The sequence below is a fragment of the Crocodylus siamensis genome, chromosome 3 (assembly GCF_052110815.1).
Source record: "Crocodylus siamensis isolate JL-2025a chromosome 3, ASM5211081v1, whole genome shotgun sequence".
In the NCBI taxonomy this organism is placed as follows: domain Eukaryota; kingdom Metazoa; phylum Chordata; order Crocodylia; family Crocodylidae; genus Crocodylus; species Crocodylus siamensis.
In genome coordinates, this window is record NC_143397.1 from 241,386,232 (window position 1) to 241,406,592 (window position 20,361).

A 20,361-nucleotide genomic window follows, 5' to 3' on the forward strand; every position below is an offset into this window, starting at 1 on the left:
AAAAGTGTTGTTGTATGCTTGCTTAAAAGTTGGGTAGATGTATAACACCAACTTCCTGTAGCCTGACTGGAATGTATTCCACAGTTTGAACCCCTTTAGATGGTAGATGAACCTGGTCCCTTTCTGCATCTTTTCATCCATCACCCAAACAAAACAAATGCTTTTGTCACCTTAAATAATACATATGTTAATAAACATCAATCCATGGAGTTAAAACCCATCAGCAGCGAAAGGTCAATCAGTACAGGCAGTAGTGCTTTTTATCTGTTTAAAACTCCTTGCTTCCCAGAATGTTAATGTTAGAAACAATGACACTCAGGTTTCAGAAACATTCAGCAAACAGTATCTGTGCATTTTCCCCCTCCCCAGCTTTGGGAGCACAATGCCAGAACAGAACAGAAAGTCTGTGAAGTTAGGCACACGCAACATAAAATACACTGCATATTCAACAGCCTACTGATAAATTTACCCTTGCATTTTTTTTTTTGTCAGCAACACACACATTTTACTTAGTGCTGCACATACAAAACAAGCCAAGCCAAAATGAAGCAGCCAGGCAATGATGCACCACTTTCACCTTGAGAAAAAGATACATGGAGTAAGAGATGTGGAATCTGTACCTGTTCATTATATGAACACACTACACTTAGAAAAGTCAAAGTGAAATCACAGTAGGTCTCAGCTACTGCTCTCCTACAGCTCCAGAATAACTGCAGTGGCATTTGGGTTGGTTTGTCACTTTGTGCATCACAAAATGAAGTAAAATGATACTTGGTGTCACCCCTCAGTTCCACTGATGTTATTTCAGTTTACACCGACTAAGCAGCTGTTAAAAGTGCAGACGAATGTGACTCCAACTGCGGATGTTGACTATATAAAGTGGCCTTATCAAAAAAAAATCCTTTGGCTGAAGACTTGACTAGAGTTGTCATATAGCAACTCAGCACACTTTATACAGCTCCTCTGGAACGTTTGAACAGCTCAGGGGATCCCAGTAGGTAAACCCCATATGGTTTAAATTGTCCTTACTAATCCAGTTTGCTTTTTGTCATTCATGCTGCACTTACCTTTTTTGCATTTCACTTGAATTAGCCACAGCCAGTCAAAATGGTTAAATTTCAGTAACCTGCATGCTGTTCTTAATCACTTTTCTTTTCAGAATATTATCTGTAAGAAAAGAAGCTGCAGTGTACACAAATGGGTACACATTTTGGGCTTGAATTCATAGTTTCATAGTTTCTAGGGTTGGAAGGGACCTGAGCAGATCATCTAGTCCGACCCCCTGTCATGGTAGGAAAGAATACTGGGGTCAAACAACCCCAGCAAGATGTTCATCCAACCTCCTCTTAAAACACCCCCAGGGTAGGAGCCAGCACCACTTCTCTTGGAAGTTGGTTCCAGACCCTAGCCGCCCTGACCGTGAAGTGGCGCCTCCTGATATCTAACCTAAACCTACCCTCTGCCAGCTTGTGACCGTTATTCCTGGTCACTCCTGGCAGTGCTCGGGGGAACAGTGACTCCCCCAATGCCTGCTGATCCCCCCCGACTAGTTTATAACAGGCCACTAGATCCCTCCTCAGCCTTCTCTTGTGGAGGCTGAACAGGTTCGGTCCCGTAGCCTCTCCTCATAGGGCCTGCCCTGCTGCCCCCGATCATACGAGTGGCCTCCTCTGGACCCTCTCCATGCTGTCAACATCCCTCTTGAAGTGCGGCGCCCAGAACTGGACGCAGTACTCCAGCCGCGGCCTGACCAGTGCCACATAGAGGGGGAGGATCACCTCCCTTGACCTGCTCGAGATGCATCTGTGGATGCACGACAAAGTGCGGCTGGCCTTCCTGACTGCATCCCCACACTGCCGGCCCATGTTCATCTTGGAGTCAATGATGACCCCCAGATCCTTTTCCGCCTCCGTGCTGACAAGAGGGGAGTTCCCCAATCTGTAGGTATGGTGCCGGTTGTTCCTCCCAAGGTGTATCACCTTGCACTTGTCTGTGTTGAAACCCATCCTATTCTCATCCGCCCACCCTTGTAACCTGCCTAGGTCTGATTGTAGCCTGTTGCATCCTTCCAGTGTGCCCACATCCCCCCACATCTTAGTGTCATCGGCAAATTTGAACAGGGTGCTATTTACCCCCTCGTCCAAATCACTGGTGAAGATGTTGAACAGTGCGGGCCCGAGGACCAAGCCCTGGGGGACCCCACTGCCCACGTCCTTCCAGGTTGAGAAGGACCCATCCACTACCACCCTCTGGGTGCGGCCCTCCAGCCAGTTGGCGACCCATGTGACTGTGTGGGTGTCTACACCACAGCCCCCCAGTTTCTTAATGAGAACGGGGTGAGAGACAGTGTCAAAAGCCTTCCGGAAGCCCAGGAAGACTATATCCACTGCTACCCCTGCATCTAATGATCTGGTGATCTGATTGTAAAAGGCCACCAGGTTGGTCTGACAGGACCTGCCACTGATGAACCCATGTTGGTTGCCCCTAAGCATGCAGTCCCCTGCTGGCCCCTCCTGGATGTGTGCCAGCATAATTTTCTCAAACAGCTTGTCTAGGATTGAGGTGAGACTAAACCGGCCTATAGTTTCCCGGGTCCTCCTTCCTGCCTTTTTTGAAGATGGGGACCACGTTGGCCCTCTTCCAGTCCTCCGGTACCTCACCAGAGCACCACGAGTGCTCGTAAAGCCGCGCCAGGGGACTTGCAATGACCTCGGCCAGTTCCTTTAGAACTCTAGGGTGGAGATCATCCGGGCCGGCTGACTTGAATACATCCAACCCCTCCAGAAGCTCCCTAACTAAATCCTCGCTAACCCGTGGCTCAGGTGTGCCTCCCCCGGGGCCCGAGGGGGGCCCAGCAGGGAGGTGGCTGTTCTGGTCCCTTCTTAGGAAGACGGAGGCAAAGAAATCATTAAACATGTTAGCCTTGCCATCTCATGTGACGACCAAATTTCCCAACGCTTCCTGCAAGGACCCCACATTACCCGGGACCTTCTTTTTACCCCCTATGTATTTAAAAAAGGTCTTATTGTCCTTAATCTGAGAAGCCAGTCCCAGTTCCATCTCTGCCTTCCTAACTACCCCCGTACATCCCCGAGCAACTACAGAATAGTCCTCCCTGGTGATGTCCCCTTCTTTCCATTGGGTGTAAGCCTCCTTTTTAGCAAGGAGACATTCCTAGATGCTTTTCGTGAGCCATGGAGGCTTGTGTGCTCTCCTGCTCCCTTTGATTTTTGTCGGGATTACTTCCCTTTGGGCTTGGAGGATCGTCTCCTTAAGGAACGACCACTGTCCTTGGACACCTGGTTCCCCTCCCCTCCGGGACCTCAGCGCTTCTCCAACAATCCTCCTTAGCTCGTTGAAGTTTGCCCTCCTAAAATCTAGGGCCGCTGCCTTACTGCATGCCTTTGCCACCTTGCGCTGGATGGTGAATTCCAGCAGGCGATGATCACTGTCACCCAGGTGGTCGAGCACCCGCAGCCCCCTCACCAGGTCATCACCCGTGGCCAGCACTAGGTCCAACAAGGCGTCTCCCCTGGTGGGGCTGTGCACCTCCTGGGTTAGATGGAGGTCCTGCGCTCTGGCCAAGAACCTGCGTGAGCATTCAGACCTGGCTGACTCTTCTTCCCAGCAGATGTCTGGGAAGTTCAGGTCCCCCGTGACTACCACATCCTTAGCCTTCACTACCTCTGTGAGCTGACCCAAGAATTCCTGGTCAAGCTCTTCTCCCTGGTTGGGAGGTCTGTAGTAGACTCCCACCGTTAAGTCTCTTTCCCCTCGACTGCCTTGTACTCTAACCCAAAGCACTTCAGAGTGCCCCTCCCCTGACTCCTTGCTAATAGACGAGGATGTGTATTCCTCCTTAATAGAGTGCCATGCCCCCACCTCTCTTTCCCATCCTGTTGCTTCTCTACAACCTATAGCCCTTGACATTCACCGCCCAATCATGCGTTGAGTCCCACCATGTTTCCGTAATCCCCACTATGTCTGGGCTGGTGTCAACCCAACAGCTTTCTTTTAAGTAACTGCCTTTTTGTTTTATTTCAAGTCCTATTTATCAAATGCTCAGGAAGGAGCAAAGCACTTGATACAGGGATGGAGATGCTGAGAGGAGCAGCTGATGCACTGATGACATCTGCATGGCCTTGTCTTGGTGGTTTCCAGTGGATACAACTGCTACCAAATGGAAAAAGAAAGATTGCCAAAATGCCATGGTTGTTAAAATGCCAGTAAGGGAGGTTTTTTTTCAAATGATTTCAGTGGTGTTAAGTGACACACAAATCTCCGCAAGATGACAAGGCCCACAATGGGTCTTGATGGTAAACTTTACAGGTGGGGTTGAGAATGCAGGCAAAGTCAGACAAGTTTCTTTTGGTAACAAAGTCTTCACGAGAGCACAGAATAACAACATTATCCTATTTAAAGTGTGATTTGTGAAATGAAGCCGAGTTCAGGTGCTGAAAAAGATACAGCGGACATGTGTGCAAACCACTGTCCAAGTTCTCCAGAAAGTTTTGTAGGATGCTTGATTTGAACCACAAACAGAACACCACTTCACTTATATAAAAAAAGACAGAAACATACAAGAAGGGCAGCAAAGGATGAAGCCATAGATAAAATCTGATCCTAATGCTGACAGTCAAAAGTTCATTGATTTCAATTGGGCCAGGACTTCATCAAGTGTTTATAAGAAATGCCTATTAACCTAAACTCCTATTCCCTCCCCCCATGTTTGTGTTATTTATTACAAGTTGGTAGACTGACAATCAAAGGGAATAAAGCTATCAACTGCGGGAGGGGACACTCACACGGGCCTAGCAAGCTTTGCCAATGCCACTTCTTACGACTCTAAAGGGGCCCCTTGGAAGTGAGAGAAGGAGAACAGGGTTCAGCAGGCTCCAGGGTTGGCCTCTGTCCACACTGCTGGAGCTCATACCCACTGTCAAGAACCTACTGTGACATGGATGTCTGTCCACTGGAAGCTGAACAGCCACTAGATGTCAACAGCTTGCAATCCTTGTGAACTGAGACAGGATACCTGGGTGAGATTCCAGTGAGAATGAATTCCCACAGTTAATGTTTAAAATCCTATTCCCCGATACCAGAAACCTTGCACTGCTTTCTCTTACTCCATAGAAGTCAAGTCAATCACCATATACTGTTCGCATCAAGATAATTGTGTTTTACTATTGCACGTACCTGGTTAGGAGCTTCTGGTGGCATGGGGGATGGCGATTTGGACTGGAAAGCATCCTGGGACATGAATCCAGAATCATGGGATGACACACTGGACAGTCTCATGGGTGCCTGCTGTGGCAGATTGGAGCTGCGATAGCGATAGTGTGAACTAGGTGAGTGAGAGTGTGAGCCACTCGACCGGGAATCACTACTGTTAACGCTGTTCAGACTGCTGTGAGAGATGAAAGGGAAAGAGAAAGGGAAGGGGAGCAGACGAGACAAAGGGAGGGTTGGGAAAAGACCGGTACAGTACAATTAACCCTCCAACAAGTCTCTAGCAACAGGCAGCATAAACCAGAAAAAAAAAACAACAACAAAAAAGTGCTGGTGAAAACAAATCAGCAACTGCAGTATCCCTTGTAACCAGAGAAGGAAAATGGCTTTTTGTACTCAGTTTCACTTGCTGGGGCTAAATTCTGCCAGCTTGACTTTAAGGCGTTGTAAGGAAAGCGTGCAGGATAAGGGAGGCAGAATTTGGTCCTAGGAAGTTTTTTGGAGGAAGAGTTATGGAGGAAATGAAACACAAATTTCAGGCTTTTTATAAACATCATCACCACATGAAGTGCTGGCAAGCCAATGCTGTCCCTACAGAACAGGCAGCAACAAGTCTAGTACCGGTTCCATGACTGAAGTGTGTTTTGGGCCATCTCCAGTAGCATGTCTGAAATGTTATAGTCACAGCCGCCTGCACACCCAAAAGTTTGAGCCTGAACATGCAAAGTAGAAAGGCAAAGAAGCATAGTTTTAGAAAGGTGCTTTGGCAGATGGGGACAAATTCAAATTCATTCTCAGAGCTTTTACAGTAGGTTTCACTGCATGTAAAAGGAAGCTGCAGGCATAAAAAACTACCTCCAAGTGTAACGATCTTATATTAGTTGGGTAGGAGAGGAAAGAGAATTAAAGATCCAAGTTAATAACCGAGAAAAAAATATTCTGTTGGCCTCTGAACCTAACATGACAGGTTTAATTTCCCAGTAAATCTCTGCTGCAGCTACTGCTCGAGCACCTTTAGAGAGTTTTTCCTTTATACCTTGTGACTTCAAGGGCAGAAACAGACACCACCAAACCCAAGCAGATCAACTGTGGTGGGACATGTCCTACCAGAGCTCATCTGCTTTACTAGGTGATGATACACACATCACCTTTGCCTTGCATCAGGCCTCCGGCCTGATGTGGAAAAAAGGGAGATGGGTTCCCCTTGCCCAAGGATGCTCCAGGACCCTTGTTGCCCCACATCAGGTCTTGTGCTGAAAACATGCCTCCACATAAAGCATGAGCCAGTGCCAAGTCCTGCACCAACCCAGAGGTATGGGTCAGCACAGGTCCCAGGCATGGGCCACTGAGAATCTCCCACCTCCCATGCTGCCTTGTACCTCCTTGCCAGGAAGCATGTTTCAGACAGAGGCATAAGTCAGCATGGGTCCTGGTATACAATGGCACACAAGTCAGGCAATCTGCCTGCATGCTGGTACCCGTGCAGACCTGTGCCACCACGTGAAGCACGGGTCCCAGCACAGGACCAGGAAATTGCCAAGAGCCCTAGGCCTCCAAAACCTGTGCCTCCACATCAGGACCTGCACTGATCATGCTTCACACAGACAGTCAGCATGGGTGCCATGGTGGAGGCCCGGGGCACCTGGGATACCCAGGTTCTGTGCTTCCACAGCACGACCTGCGCAGGCTTTCCCTACTTGCAGAGCCGTGCCCCCAGGGAGCATCTCTAAGTGAAGAAAGCCAGGCTGGTGCTCCAGGTGTTAACATGACAAAAGGTAGTGACATTTATTTGCCCAGCATGTATGCCACCATAAAAACGTTTACAGAAGCACAAATGCAAATGTCAAGCAATGTCTGCTTTTACCCTTAAATAAAATAATAAAAAGTAATAGTTTGCCCCATCTGAGTGCAGGTCACCTAATAATAAAAAGGAAGCCTAAGAAAGGAACTAGGGCATCTCCTGTATGCTGATTCCAGTGTATGAATCTATTTAATACCTACATGTAAAAAGCATGTGCTGTATTATTGACTTGGGTGCTAGCAGTGCCTTACTAACTAAGAGGGAAGGAGAATCCTCGGGAAATGTGATAGTACCTTGACTTGGTTTATAAAAGGAGTAATCAGTTAGTCAATTGTAACTGTCCTTGACTTCTGGGTCTAAGCTTGCAAAGCAGTCCTGATCATAGCCAGGCTATAGCCTCGTCTCTCAAAAGACCAAACCTCATCAGGTTTTTGGTAATAGTAGGGGAGGTGCTGAGGGAGTGGGGAGCAAGGAAGCAAAAAGAATATGTTACTTGATCCATATAAAAAAAATTCTGCTGCTTTACAATCAGATCACTTAAGAAAATACAAGGTTGATTAGAACCTAGGTTCTATGCATTTTCAGCCATTTTCTTTGTAGTTTTAGGATACTGCATCTTTAAGCCTGTGCTTATTGCTGTAAATATATTTAAGAGGTGGAAAACTATCTCCATGCAAAAACAGCTTACATACAAAATCAAAGTGCAAGTTTGAGTTCAGCCATGCTACAAGCTTACTTAAGGTCATGCGCAGGCGCCTACCATACATTAGAGGTATAAGGCAAACAAAAATGGCAATAATACTAGAGAGGCTAATGAGGCATTAGAGGAGGGTGCACAATATACCGGTAATATCTTCCTTTTCTAGAAAAGGAAAGAGTGAATTTAGATGCCAAGGTAAGGGGCAACACGATGATAAACTGTTTGACAGAGAACAGGTTGTGGGGTATTATCGTTTTGTTTTGTTTTTTAAACAGAGGGCAGAGACAGGGTCTAACTTTTCAAAAACACACTTTGGGACAGTCTTTACAGCATTAAACAATCAGGGAATTCTTGCATTTTACAGTATAGCATTTCCATCTAATACACTAAAGAAAGAATCATCAAGAATATTTCTTCTTTCAAACAAGTTAACCAACTAAGAACTTGAAAATGGTACAAGATCATTTCTTCACTAAGTTGTAGTATATAGTACATTTGCTCAGAAAGGATAGTCACAAGCAAGCAGCTGCAGAGCTTAGATCACTTAGTACTTTTGCTTTTTGCTCTGTAATGGATTCAACTGAGCTGAATCAAAAGATACCTCCCAACCGTCTTACTGGTTTTGAGTTCAAAGTTGTTTGACGTATGTCTCATTTTTAAATGCTTGCAAGTCACATGCATAAATCTATGACTGGGAGGGCCCAATATGATCAGATTTTTTTTTAAAACAAGCAAGTATGAACCTGAAGTTGCCAACTAGCCTGAACTTCCCCTTACAAAACAAGTTAAAATGATATTCATCCACCTACCTGCAAACACTGGACTTTCTAGACATGGTAGTACTGGGAGAAGATGGAGGCGTCTGATATGACCAGCTGTAATCTGAACCTTTCAAATCTAGAATTACCTGATTAAACAGAAGTGATAATACAAAGGATTACAACCAAACAAACTCAACCTATTTCTTTATTAAGGCAACATCTGTTGCTTGCAAACCCACTGTTCATTGTAAGAGGAATTTTCAGTATTATTATAATGTATGTTTTTCCTCACTTGATAATCTGTGATCACTAATTCATGCTCTCCATTTTAGTCTTTAATTCAAAACGGAACAACAGCTTCTTTAGTTCCATCACCGGGTTCTCACCCAGACACTAGCGGCAAAAGCCAAAGCGTTACTTACACTATAAGTAAAAAAAAAAAAAAAAAAAAACAAACAAACAAACAAAAAAAAACAACTTTTAGGCCATTGTGAGTGAGTGAGGACAGTCCCATTAGTGTCAATGGATTTAATATGCATTTGCAAATCAGGCTTGCTTACATTGCTGGATCAGTGCAAAAGGGTCTTACTGTAAAGAGTCTCATTGAGAACCGGGCTCAATTAGACTAAACTAAAATGCTTAGTGGATCGGGGCCTGCACTCTAGAGCAGTAGTTCTCAACCTTTTTCCAGCCCCCTGTGCCCCGCTGCTGGGAGCAGAGTGTGGTGGCAGCTCAGGGGCGGGGGAGCTTCTGGCCTGCGGCACGGCTCATCTTTTCTGTGCAGCACCACTGGCATTGCCCCCACGACCCTTATTTGAGTCACAACCCACTGCTCTAGAGTAAAATGACCTTATAGTTAAGGCAGGTCAGGAGAAGGAGGACAGGGAAACTGAGTAAATTCATGGAAACACCTATCCAGAGCAGTGATATTGCTGCCTCAGCCTGCGATATTCTGAAGATGCTTAAGGGTGTCAAGCACCACATCATTTAAATGGGAGTCGAGTACCCAACTTTGATATTTGGTAATGCCATGTCCTGCTGCAGCTAGGCACTCACAAAATGTGTGCATGAACACTTGTGTGCAACAGCATTTCTATGAAGTAACAACAGAACCTTTTCTAAGGAAGGAGAACGAACCTGTTCACTCGAAGATGGCAGTTTGTGAGGATCCATGGTGAGGCTTTTCAGGTCATCTGAAATGGTCTGTAAGTGGGTTATTTCTCCTAGCATAGAAATTTCTTCTTCCTGAAGAAATAATACACAGTAGGGATGTTCACACTCTTGCGTTTATAAGTTAGAGAGACAAGAACGTATAAAACTCCGTCCTCTTGTGGTTGCAGATGCAACAATGACACATCCTGTCTTTGCCCATGAGAATTACTTCTTGTGGAAAATGTCAGGAAAGGCCTATCTACTGTGTTTAAACAGTAGCTTAGGGCCATTTTCACTTGGCAGCGTACACGAGCAGCAAAACTTTTCCTTGATTCTCTCTCACCCTTGAGATACAGAATCCCAAACTACTTTTTTTTTTTTAAACCTCTGAAAACCAAGTCAGCCCAATACTGCATTTGTAATGGGGATCCAACAACCCTAGGGCACTCAGTATCTCGCCTTTAGGATCCAATCCTTAAATCCAAGTGGTGGCTTAGAACTCTATACATTTTGCTGGGTTTCTGAGCACTCCATCTGGACAACAGGTACTGCACAAAAGGCACAGACAAACATTTGTCATGCGACTGGCCCCTTGAAATCACTCTAAAGCCATATCCAAACAGACTAGCATGGCTGCAGAGCCCTCTAATCTCATGATATATTAACCCTCATTGTATGAGGGTTCAAATGAAGCTGCTCCTAAGCAGAGCAATGTCATTAATTTGTCTGTTTTCCTGCAACACTAACCCAGCTGGAGCTGCGGTCTCTGGATGGGAGGGGGGAAGAAGGCAGGAGGAAGAGGTGCCTTCTGGGATTTTCAGGCCCACTGTAAGGGGGGGGAGGGTAGAGTGGGATGGGGCAGTAGACTGGAGCCCCTCACCTCAGGTGGCCTCCACTCCAGTGAAGCTGAGCAACTGAGAAGGGGGAGGCACACCTGGACCACGGGTTAGCGAGGATTTAATTAGGGAGCTTCTGGAGGGGTTGGATGTATTCAAGTCAGCCGGTCCAGATGATCTCCACCCTAGAGTTCTAAAGGAACTGGCCGAGGTCATTGCAAGTCCCCTGGCACAGCTTTACGAGCACTCGTGGTGCTCTGGTGAGGTACCGGAGGACTGGAAGAGGGCCAACGTGGTCCCCATCTTCAAAAAAGGCAGGAAGGAGGACCCGGGAAACTATAGGCCGGTTAGTCTCACCTCAATCCTAGACAAGCTGTTTGAGAAAATTATGCTGGCACACATCCAGGAGGGGCCAGCAGGGGACTGCATGCTTAGGGGCAACCAACATGGGTTCATCAGTGGCAGGTCCTGTCAGACCAACCTGGTGGTCTTTTACAATCAGATCACCAGATCATTAGATGCAGGGGTAGCAGTGGATACAATCTTCCTGGGCTTCCGGAAGGCTTTTGACACCGTCTCTCACCCCGTTCTCATTAAGAAACTGGGGGGCTGTGGTGTAGACACCCACACAGTCACATGGGTCGCCAACTGGCTGGAGGGCCGCTCTTAGAGGGTGGTGGTGGATGGATCCTTCTCAACTTGGAAGGACATGGGCAGTGGGGTCCCGCAGGGCTCGGTCCTGCACTGTTCAACATCTTCACCAGTGATTTGGACGAGGGGGTAAAAAAGCACCCTGTTCAAATTTGCTGATGACACTAAGATGTGAGGGGACGTAGGCATGCTGGAAGGATGCAACAGACTACAATCAGACCTAGGCAGGTTACAAGGGTGGGCGGATGAGAATAGGATGGGCTTCAACACAGACAAGTGCAAGGTGATGCACCTCGGGAGGAACAACCGGCACCATACCGGCACGGAGGCAGAAAAGGATCTGGGGGTCATCATTGACTCCAAGATGAACATGGGCCGGCAGTGTGGGGAGGCAGTCAGGAAGGCCAGCCGCACCTTGGCATGCATCCACAGATGCATCTCGAGCAGGTCGAGGGAGGTGATCCTCCCCCTCTATGCAGCTCTGGTCAGGCCGCAGCTGGAGTACTGCATCCAGTTCTGGGCGCCACACTTCAAGAGGGATGTGGACAGCATGGAGAGGGTCTAGAGGAGGGCCACTCGCATGATCAGGGGACAACAGGGCAGGCCCTATGAGGAGAGGCTACGGGACCTGAACCTGTTCAGCCTCCAAAAGAGAAGGCTGAGGGGGGATCTAGTGGCCTGTTATAAACTAGTCGGGGGGGGGAAAATCAGCAGGCATTGGGGGAGTCACTGTTCCCCCGAGCACCGCCAGGAGTGACCAGGAATAACGGTCACAAGCTGGCAGAGGGCAGGTTTAGGTTAGATATCAGGAGGCGCCACTTCACGGTCAGGGCGGCTAGGGTCTGGAACCAACTTCCAAGAGAAGTGGTGCTGGCTCCTACCCTGGGGGTGTTTAAGAGGAGGTTGGATGAACATCTTGCTGGGGTCGTTTGACCCCAGTATTCTTTCCTACCATGGCAGGGGGTCGGACTAGATGATCTGCTCAGGTCCCTTCCAACCCTAGAAACTATGAAACATCCCTCCCCTACCTTCTTCCACCTCCCATCCAGAGACAGCAACGGAGCTGGTGGGGAAGATGCATTCTCTCCCTATGATGATCCAACAGCCAACGTGTCAGATTGGGAGGATCAATCTAAGCCATGGTGATTTCTATGAAACACTATGAGTTAGATCCAGGAGCCGCACTTCTGTCTGTGCCTAAATGTAAGACAGGGGTGCTTAATCTGTGGCACATGTGCCACAAATGTCATCGGTAGCCTCGGTGTGGGGTAAGCAGCAGATTGGGGAGGGGACAGACCATAGCTGCATACGGGGCAGGAAGCAGAAAGCAGAGCAGCAGATCAGGCAGCCGAAGGGGACTGGTATTGCTCTCTGAGATGGTGGAGGCTAGTCTGTGGCGCACCTGCCAAAAAGTTCGACTTCCACTGATGCCAGGCATTAAATATATCCATGAATCACACTAGTGTGAAACTATGTTGGTGGCTGATTTAACCAGACAGTTTCAGTGATACAAGTTCCCATAGTAATCCCATCAGATACCATGGTAATTTTATATAAAACTTGAGTGTCTGCTATTCACCTCCTACTACTCAGCCTTCTTGCTTCCTACCTTTAATCATGTTTCTATGCAGGGACTGATGCAAGGAAGCATCAGGACTGTATTACAAGAGCACAGAACACAGTGCAAAAATACACAAGGGTTATAGGATGCCCTCAAAGATCCCATCCCTGCTTTAGGCAATCTGTGTTTATGAACATATATTTAATCCTTTTGAATTGACTGAAGACATCATGTGGGAGGTGGAAGCTGCCAGAAAATTGTACAGAGAAAGCTGATATCTGTCAAGATACCGTCATTTATATGCACAAGGCCGTCTTGAAGAATACCTTGGTCTTAGCACTCTACTAGGAGTGTGGGAGGAATATATTAATGTGGGAGGGGTATGCACATTAGTAACAGAAGTTTTGAATTAAGTCTTATTATTAACTAGTCTGCAAAGTTACGTGCATCCATTAGACTTGTGAATTTTAGAAACTTGAAACAAAGGACTTACTATCACAGGCCGTAGCATCGAGACGAAAGTACAGAATCGGCCACGCTCTTCAATGAGGGCCTTCCTAACAGCCTGTTTCTCTGTTTCTTCCAGAAGTAGGTACTTATCATTGACATCTTGTAATGCACTGTCCAACTGGGGCTGGATGTCTCCTCTTCCTGTACATAGAAAAGAACTGCAGGTAGGTTTTGTCTGAACTACTGACTTACAAAAGGAGGAGTTCCTTGTCATCAGTCAGCATCCTTGCTGGATTGGGTTTGTCATACTTAGAATCTAATACAACATATTCCCTAAATTAAAAACTGTTTTCTTAATCCAGTGTTTTCCCATACTTACCTCTCTTATTTAATAGGATAAATCCACGTAAATTCACAAGTTGTTTCCATCCAGTTAGAAAAGCAGGCCCCAGATTGCATTTCAGATAGGAAGCGTAAGACTGTGGCCCAAAACCCTCACAGTGTCCTTAATAGAGACGGAAGCCAGTGTATCAACCACAGACAAGTGTCTCTCTCCCTTGCCATTTCTGCATTTAGCAAGCTCCCAGTTATGACCTACAGAACTGTGTAGACCCATAAGTGATTGCTAGTGATTTTTCCTGGCATTAAAAATTAATTAGGTAAATGGAAATGGCAGTTGGACCATTGAACTGGATTTTATTAGCACAAATACATGATAAGACTAAAGCAAAACATTCATCATTCTCAGGTCAAAAACTTAAATAACTGAACACATCATTTCAGTATTTTTTGCATTATTCTGTCTAGAAAACAAATTTTAGAAAGAAGAAAAACAAAAAGCATTCATTATCATAAAGAGATCTGGCTAGCTGCAACCAAACTCAGTCTGTTGCTCCAACGTAAGTAGATGCTCACAGCTCGGCCTCCAACAAAGCAATGCTCCTGTTCACTCCCTACCATTCATGCCTAGTAATGGAAAGCAGCTTGGGTTAAGCATTGCTTAACAGGAGAACTTACTGAATGTGAACCTTGTTAATAAAGCAATATTGAGAGAGTGTTGCAAAAATGATACTTTAATTCTTAAAATGTGATGTTATTTCTAGAAAGGAGTATATCTTATACATTTCCATTCCCATCACAACTGAATCCCAGTGGGTGGTTTTAATGTTTATGCTTACTTATATTGAGGCTCCTTCTGGTAGTTTTAGTTGAGTGATGCTGCCATCACTACTTTCCATGTTTTTCTAAACCAGCTGGGACTAATTGCAAGACAAAGCAAGTGGCATTTTGGTATGGAAGTTAATACACTCCATAGTGGATTGCATGAGTGTATAGTAGAACAATGCTAACTGAATCTGATATTACGTACAGGTGAGATGTCCTTCAAAAGCACATGTAAAAATCAATAAGTGACAGTAAATGTTGAAACAGTAGATGCTGAAACAGTTTGTGATCATTAAGAGTCATTTGAGAAGTATGTATACGTCTTAAAATGGAAAAAACTACCCTCTATTTGTTTTTAGCTCTAGTGCTTAAAATATCTTGCATCTAATACCTAGACAATCCTGCACTTCTATTTTAGGTTTTACTATTGTGTAATTTATGTGCTATTTGGCTTACATGCAGGAAAGGTGAAACCTGGTCAAATTTATTTTTCAGTAACAGTTTGTCAGTCCAAGCTCTGCTGTCATCATCTCTAAAACCGCAGTGTTTACATTTTATTCTCTTTAGCCAACTCTTGATTCCCATCTCAACAAACGTTGTCGTGTGACATTTTTAATACTTGGCTCAAGGATGAGTTTTATAAAGTGGGAGCATTTGAAGAAACTCTAGCTTGCTCTTTGTGATATAGATCGGCTCCCATGATACCAAACTTGGCAGGATCTGAATCTTATTTGCAAATGGAAGTTAAAGAATAAAGAATACCGCTTTCCTGTTTTCCAAACTAACTGCAGAATCATGCCTACATCCATTATTGTAATCCTCTTTAGATAAGGGTTATTCAGTGCACTGAAATGCAAAATTTACAGCACAGTACATAGAAAAGTTTAAGGTAAAATTTGTTAATGTGGATAAAGATAGTTACTGGCAAAACTTGATCAGAGCAGAATTTGATGCGTCCTTGTGCACAGTAATTTTAAGGGACACAACAAATGACAAAGTAAGATTGGGTAAGCTCAATAGTACATTATCTAGCACAGGATGAAAGTACAGTGTCAAAGGTGCAGGGTTTCCCACGAAGATAGCACATTCCCTCCTTGGACAGGCCTTTATGAGCACTTTGCATCACTGTAGTATCCCCTTTGGACATTTTGGAAGTGCAGATAACTGTACCCCCTTGAGAGCTAAGAGCAGCTTAAGCCCTGAACAGAACCATTCAAACAACCCCATGGGCTTTGAGTGAAGAAGGTCAGTAAAGGAAATTCAGATGAATGCCTTTGCCTAAGAAGTATGTCACCCTTTTGTGTGGAGTAGTGTACCCTTGTCAGCCTAAAAGGCACAGCCAGCATGGGCAGGTACAAATATCTGAGTTTTTCAGGAAAGGTGCGAATATTTTTATTTTTATGTTTATATTTGGTGCCGATGCCCCTGTGCCTAGCAGGGCTCTGACCGCTTGCTGAAGCTGGAAAAGGAGAGGGAAAGAAGAGGATGGGATGTTGGGGGTCCAAGAGATGTTCCCCCGTAGTGGTATGGGTAATAGAACCTGTAATGTGGCACTACAAAATAAAGCACTACAGCAAAGCTCCCATTTGAGAAACCCAACCCATGCAGCAAAGCTGTTTTATAGTCAGATATATCAATTTAAAAAAAAATTAAATAGGACACTCTGAGGTGGCAGAAGTATAAGCTTTTCCCCAAAATAAATTTGAAGTTTGCCACAAATAACTTCTATGCTGTTATTTCAAATAGTTTCTTAATGAACCAGCATCTTCTCAGACGACTGCCCATCTCTGGAGATTTCATAGACATCAGGGCTGGAAGGGACCTCGGGAGATCATCGAGTCCAGCCCCCTGCCCAAAGGGCAGGAAGTCAGCTGGGGTCATAGGATCCCAGCAAGATAAGCATCCAATTTACTCTTGAAGGTGTTCAATGTAGGTGCTTGAACCACCTCCGCTGGCAGACTGTTCCAGACCTTGGGGGCTCGGACAGTAAAGACATTCTTCCTTATGTCCAGCCTGAAATGGTCTTGCAGGAGTTTGTGACCATTCGACCTCGTCATCCCTTGGGGCGCTCTGGTGAACAGATGTTCCCCCAGATCCTGGTGGTCACCCCTGAAAAAAAACTTATAGGTGGCCATCAGATCACCTCTGAGCCTGCGCTTTTCCAGGCTAAAGAGTCCCGTGGCTCTCAGCCTGTCATCGTAAGATCTGTTTTCCTGACCTCTGATCATGTGCGTGGCTCTCCTCTGGACTCTCTCAAGCTTCTCCACATCCTTTTTGAATTGTGGAGCCCAAAACTGGATGCAGTACTCCAGCTGCGGCCTCACCAAGGCCGAGTACAAGGGGAGAATGACGTCCCGGGATTTGCTCGAGAAGCATCTATGGATGCAAGCCAGAGTTTTGGTCGCTTTACTAGCTGCAGCATCGCATTGGAGGCTCATGTTCATCTTGTGGTCAATGATGACCCCCAAGTCTCTTTCTTCTGTAGTGCTATCCAACGTAGCACTGCTGAGCCTATAAGGATGCTGCAGGTTTTTTCCTCCCAAGGTGGAGAACCTTGCATTTTTCGGTGTTAAACACCGTCAGGTTCTCGTCTGCCCAATTTGCTGAGCTTGTCCAGGTCAGCCTGGATCACCCGCCTATCTTCTGGCGTGGATGCTTTGCCCCAAAGTTTGGTGTCATCGGCGAACTTGGCCAGTCCACTCCCGACTCCAATGTCCACATCATTAATGAAGATGTTGAACAGAATGGGTAGTCAAGATGGTGTCTTCCTGTCCGACTATTGTTCCAAGCCATTCTTATTCAAAAAGATTTGCTCATCTTTGTGATTAGCTGCATAATTAAAGCATTGTTTTACATCACACTAGAGCTCTGAATCATTTCTTCTACTACATTGAGGATGATGTTGTCAGGGACTATATTCTGCAAGCTTATCTTGCAAATGGCTGCTGATGAAGTACCCTCCAGTACCTTCCCTCAGTGTAAGCATGCCAAATGCAACATACACTTATTAACTGAACTGCAAAAGTTAACATAGCTCAGCTTGGGGGAACTACTGAAACCCTGGTCCAACCCAGTAAGTCTGGCTGAATTCATATATCTATTAGGGCTGTCAAACAAACAAACAAAAAAAATAATCACGATTAAAATCACAATTAATTGTGACTAATTTTTTTTAATTGCGTAACTAATCACACAGCTCAAAATTCAAAGTTATGTGCAAAAAACCTCAAACTTATGCAGGTACTTGGTATAGTTTGGGGGTGGGTACGGGGTGTGTGTAGGGGAGGAATATGTGAAGGTGTGGGGGGCTGTGGGTGTGTGTGGGGTTTGGAAAAATCGGGGAAGGGGATGTCCCCTCACACCCTGGCAGGATGCAGGGTACTGTGGGTCAGGAGTGAAGGGCAGCAGCAGGGCTGCGGGGGGGGGGGGGGCTTGGGAGTGAGGGGCAGACAGGCATGCAGACACGGCACCCAGCAGGCAAGTGTGTGGAGGGGGAAGGGCAGGGGAAAGAGTGGGGGCACAGATCAAGGGTCACACGGTAAAGCAGAGTTGGGGTGGGTGTGTGGTGGGTAGCAGATAGAGGCCCCCACAGTGAGGGAGGGAGTGGGGCAGGGGCAGACTCTGGGCTGAATGGGGCCCTGGGGCTGGGGTGGGTCATGGGTCGAAGCTGCAGGAGGCTTGTCAAGGTATGCATGGGGGAGGCATAGGGAGCACATACCTCCCAGATTTTTGCACAGGGCAGAGGTAGGCTGAGGCTCTGTGCCCCGTCGCCTTTGCCCCAGGAGCTGCGCGCTAGCCGTGCCATGTCCCCTGCCAACCGGGCGGTGGGAGGCACATGACATCGCGCAGCTCCTGGGGCAAAGGCAGCCTGTTTCCACCCTACATACAAATTTGGGTGCCCCCCCCCCAATAACTCCCCTGGGGGAACACACAGCAGTGGAGCCGCAGTCCTCACCTCCTCCCGCCGCATACCTGACAAGCCTCCCACAGCTTCAACCCATGACCCAACCTGGCCCCAGGGCAGCATTCAGCCCAGCACCTGCCCCACTTCCTCCCTCCCTCACCTTGGGGGCTTTGATCTGCCCCCCCCACCAGATACACACATGCTTACTGGCATGGCACTGCTCTACATACAGAGTGCAGGCTGTGCCTGCTCATGTGGTCTGTGCATGTCCCCCCACCCACTCACCTGGAGCCTGCACCCAGGCTGCCCTGCGGTCCTCTGCACTGCTACTGCTGCCCCACTGGGCAGCCTGAAGCAGAGCCCAGAAGCAGGCTCCAAAGACAAGTGTGTGCTTAATACATTAAAAAAAATTAACACAAGAACCAGTTACCATGTTAATCATGTACATCAACTGCAATTAAATTGACTGCCCTAATATTTATTGATGTAAAAGATACACTCACAATGTCAGAGGGATCTACTGATACAGCAGGTGAAACTGAAAGACCAAGGAATAATGCTAACTACCTGGGGTACCATTTTATACTAGGACAGATCCTTTGATTTCCTTGAAATAACCAAGACCAGAATCAGGCCATTTCATTTTGCCTAAATCCCTGCAGCACATTTCTGTAGCCTCCCACAACTTTTGGGCACCACCTATGCTTTTACAAAGTTTGTTTTGTTCCTTTATGTAACCTACCAAGTCCACAGGGACTCTCAGCCATTCTTTGGACAGGAAATCTGTACCAACCTCTGTTCAGTGAGCCACAATGCAGAAGCTACTAAGCTAGTCTTCAGGGCAATGCACAACCTACACTCCAAGGCATGATGTTCTTGGTCCTTTCCTAGGGAATGAGTCCTCTGTAGGACTCAAAGCTGGTTCTTCAATAAGGCTAGGGACAGATATTACATATAAACCAATTTAAATGATCAGAAACTGGTTTAAACCTGTAACAGAACAGATACTCAGTACACATAAATCAGTTTGAAAATGGCTGAAACCAGTTTGAGATAAACCTGGTTGAATGTAGTATCAGACTTAACTGATTTGGGTCAAAGCGTTTTATGCAATGTCTGTCCCAGACTCCTTCCTGGTTTAAGATAAGCCAGACTCCCCCAGCATCCCAGATGTCTGAAGTAGAGAGCCCTGCCCAGGGATGCAAGAGAGCTGGGCTCACCTTACGCCTCTGCTCCCTGGCTGGAGCTCTGGCAGAGACAGCAGGCACAGCAGTGTCTACCTGGATTCCCTGTGCCCCCTGCCTCCCAACTCAAGCAGGGATTTACCCATTCCCCTCGACCGCATCACAGACCATAGGCAGCATGTGGTATGCTAGCTTATGCTGAGAGGTGTCTGTGTAAGGCAGACAGGACAGTGTCCGCTTAGGGCTTTCTGGAGCTAAGCAACAAGTCAGCTGGTAATGTCCCTCCATTCCTTCCTTGGAAAAAGCTGTTTAAGAAGAGCTTGAACTAATGAGAGACTTGTTTTGCTGATGGGCTTATAAATGTTCCATTATCAACTCCCTGCTGGACTGGTCAAGAGCAGGAGGGGGCAATCAGAGCATCCTGCCAGGGTCTGGCCACACCCCCACTCCCCCCTCAGCTCAGCACTACAGAAGCAATAGGAGGTCTGCTCTAGTACCCCCCATTACCACCAGCTTCTAGCCTGAGCCACTGCAAGCATATGCCTGCATTTCTTCAGTCCAAAGGAGGTATCTGTGTGGTTACAAACTAATTCAGCCTAGCCAGGTTATACTAACCTGAAAAATTCAATCAATTCAGGCTCAGGCTTCTTGAATGTCTGTCCCTAGCCTAAGGAACAAACAGTGCTGCACTTACATTGTACTCCTGATGCATTAAAGTATCAGATCAGAACAACTCCGAAGTCACACTATTAAACGGCAGATCACCGCTTACTCCCCACCTATTGCCTTGACTAACCTGAATTCACTATTATTACTTACATGAAGGAGTTGTCAAATGTCAACTCAAACAAAAAAAAAAAAGTCAGGAACTGGGCACATGTCGCATCTAATTTTCAACCACTATGAATCAAATTGAGGCTTTTCCCTTCCGAGTCATTAGGGAAGTTTCAAATTGTTTATTGCCTTCC

General features: G+C 46.4%; 1 protein-coding gene across 15 annotated transcripts in view; it reads right to left on the reverse strand.

Annotated features, from left to right (window-relative positions):
• Positions 1-20,361, reverse strand: part of MTSS1 (MTSS I-BAR domain containing 1) — a 169,767-nt gene that overhangs the window by 12,872 nt on the left and 136,534 nt on the right. For 8 of the 15 annotated variants that reach the window (XM_090040630.1, XM_090040627.1, XM_090040624.1 and 5 more), the window contains exons 7-11: positions 13,185-13,342; positions 9,629-9,736; positions 8,540-8,637; positions 7,875-7,892; positions 5,197-5,407 (exon numbers count right to left, since the gene is read on the reverse strand). In XM_090040630.1, the coding sequence (XP_089896756.1) occupies positions 5,197-5,407; positions 7,875-7,892; positions 8,540-8,637; positions 9,629-9,736; positions 13,185-13,342 (593 nt within the window). The remainder of the gene's footprint in view (positions 1-5,196; positions 5,408-7,874; positions 7,893-8,539; positions 8,638-9,628; positions 9,737-13,184; positions 13,343-20,361) is intronic. The other 7 variants (XM_090040631.1, XM_090040625.1, XM_090040621.1 and 4 more) reach the window with 1 other exon arrangement.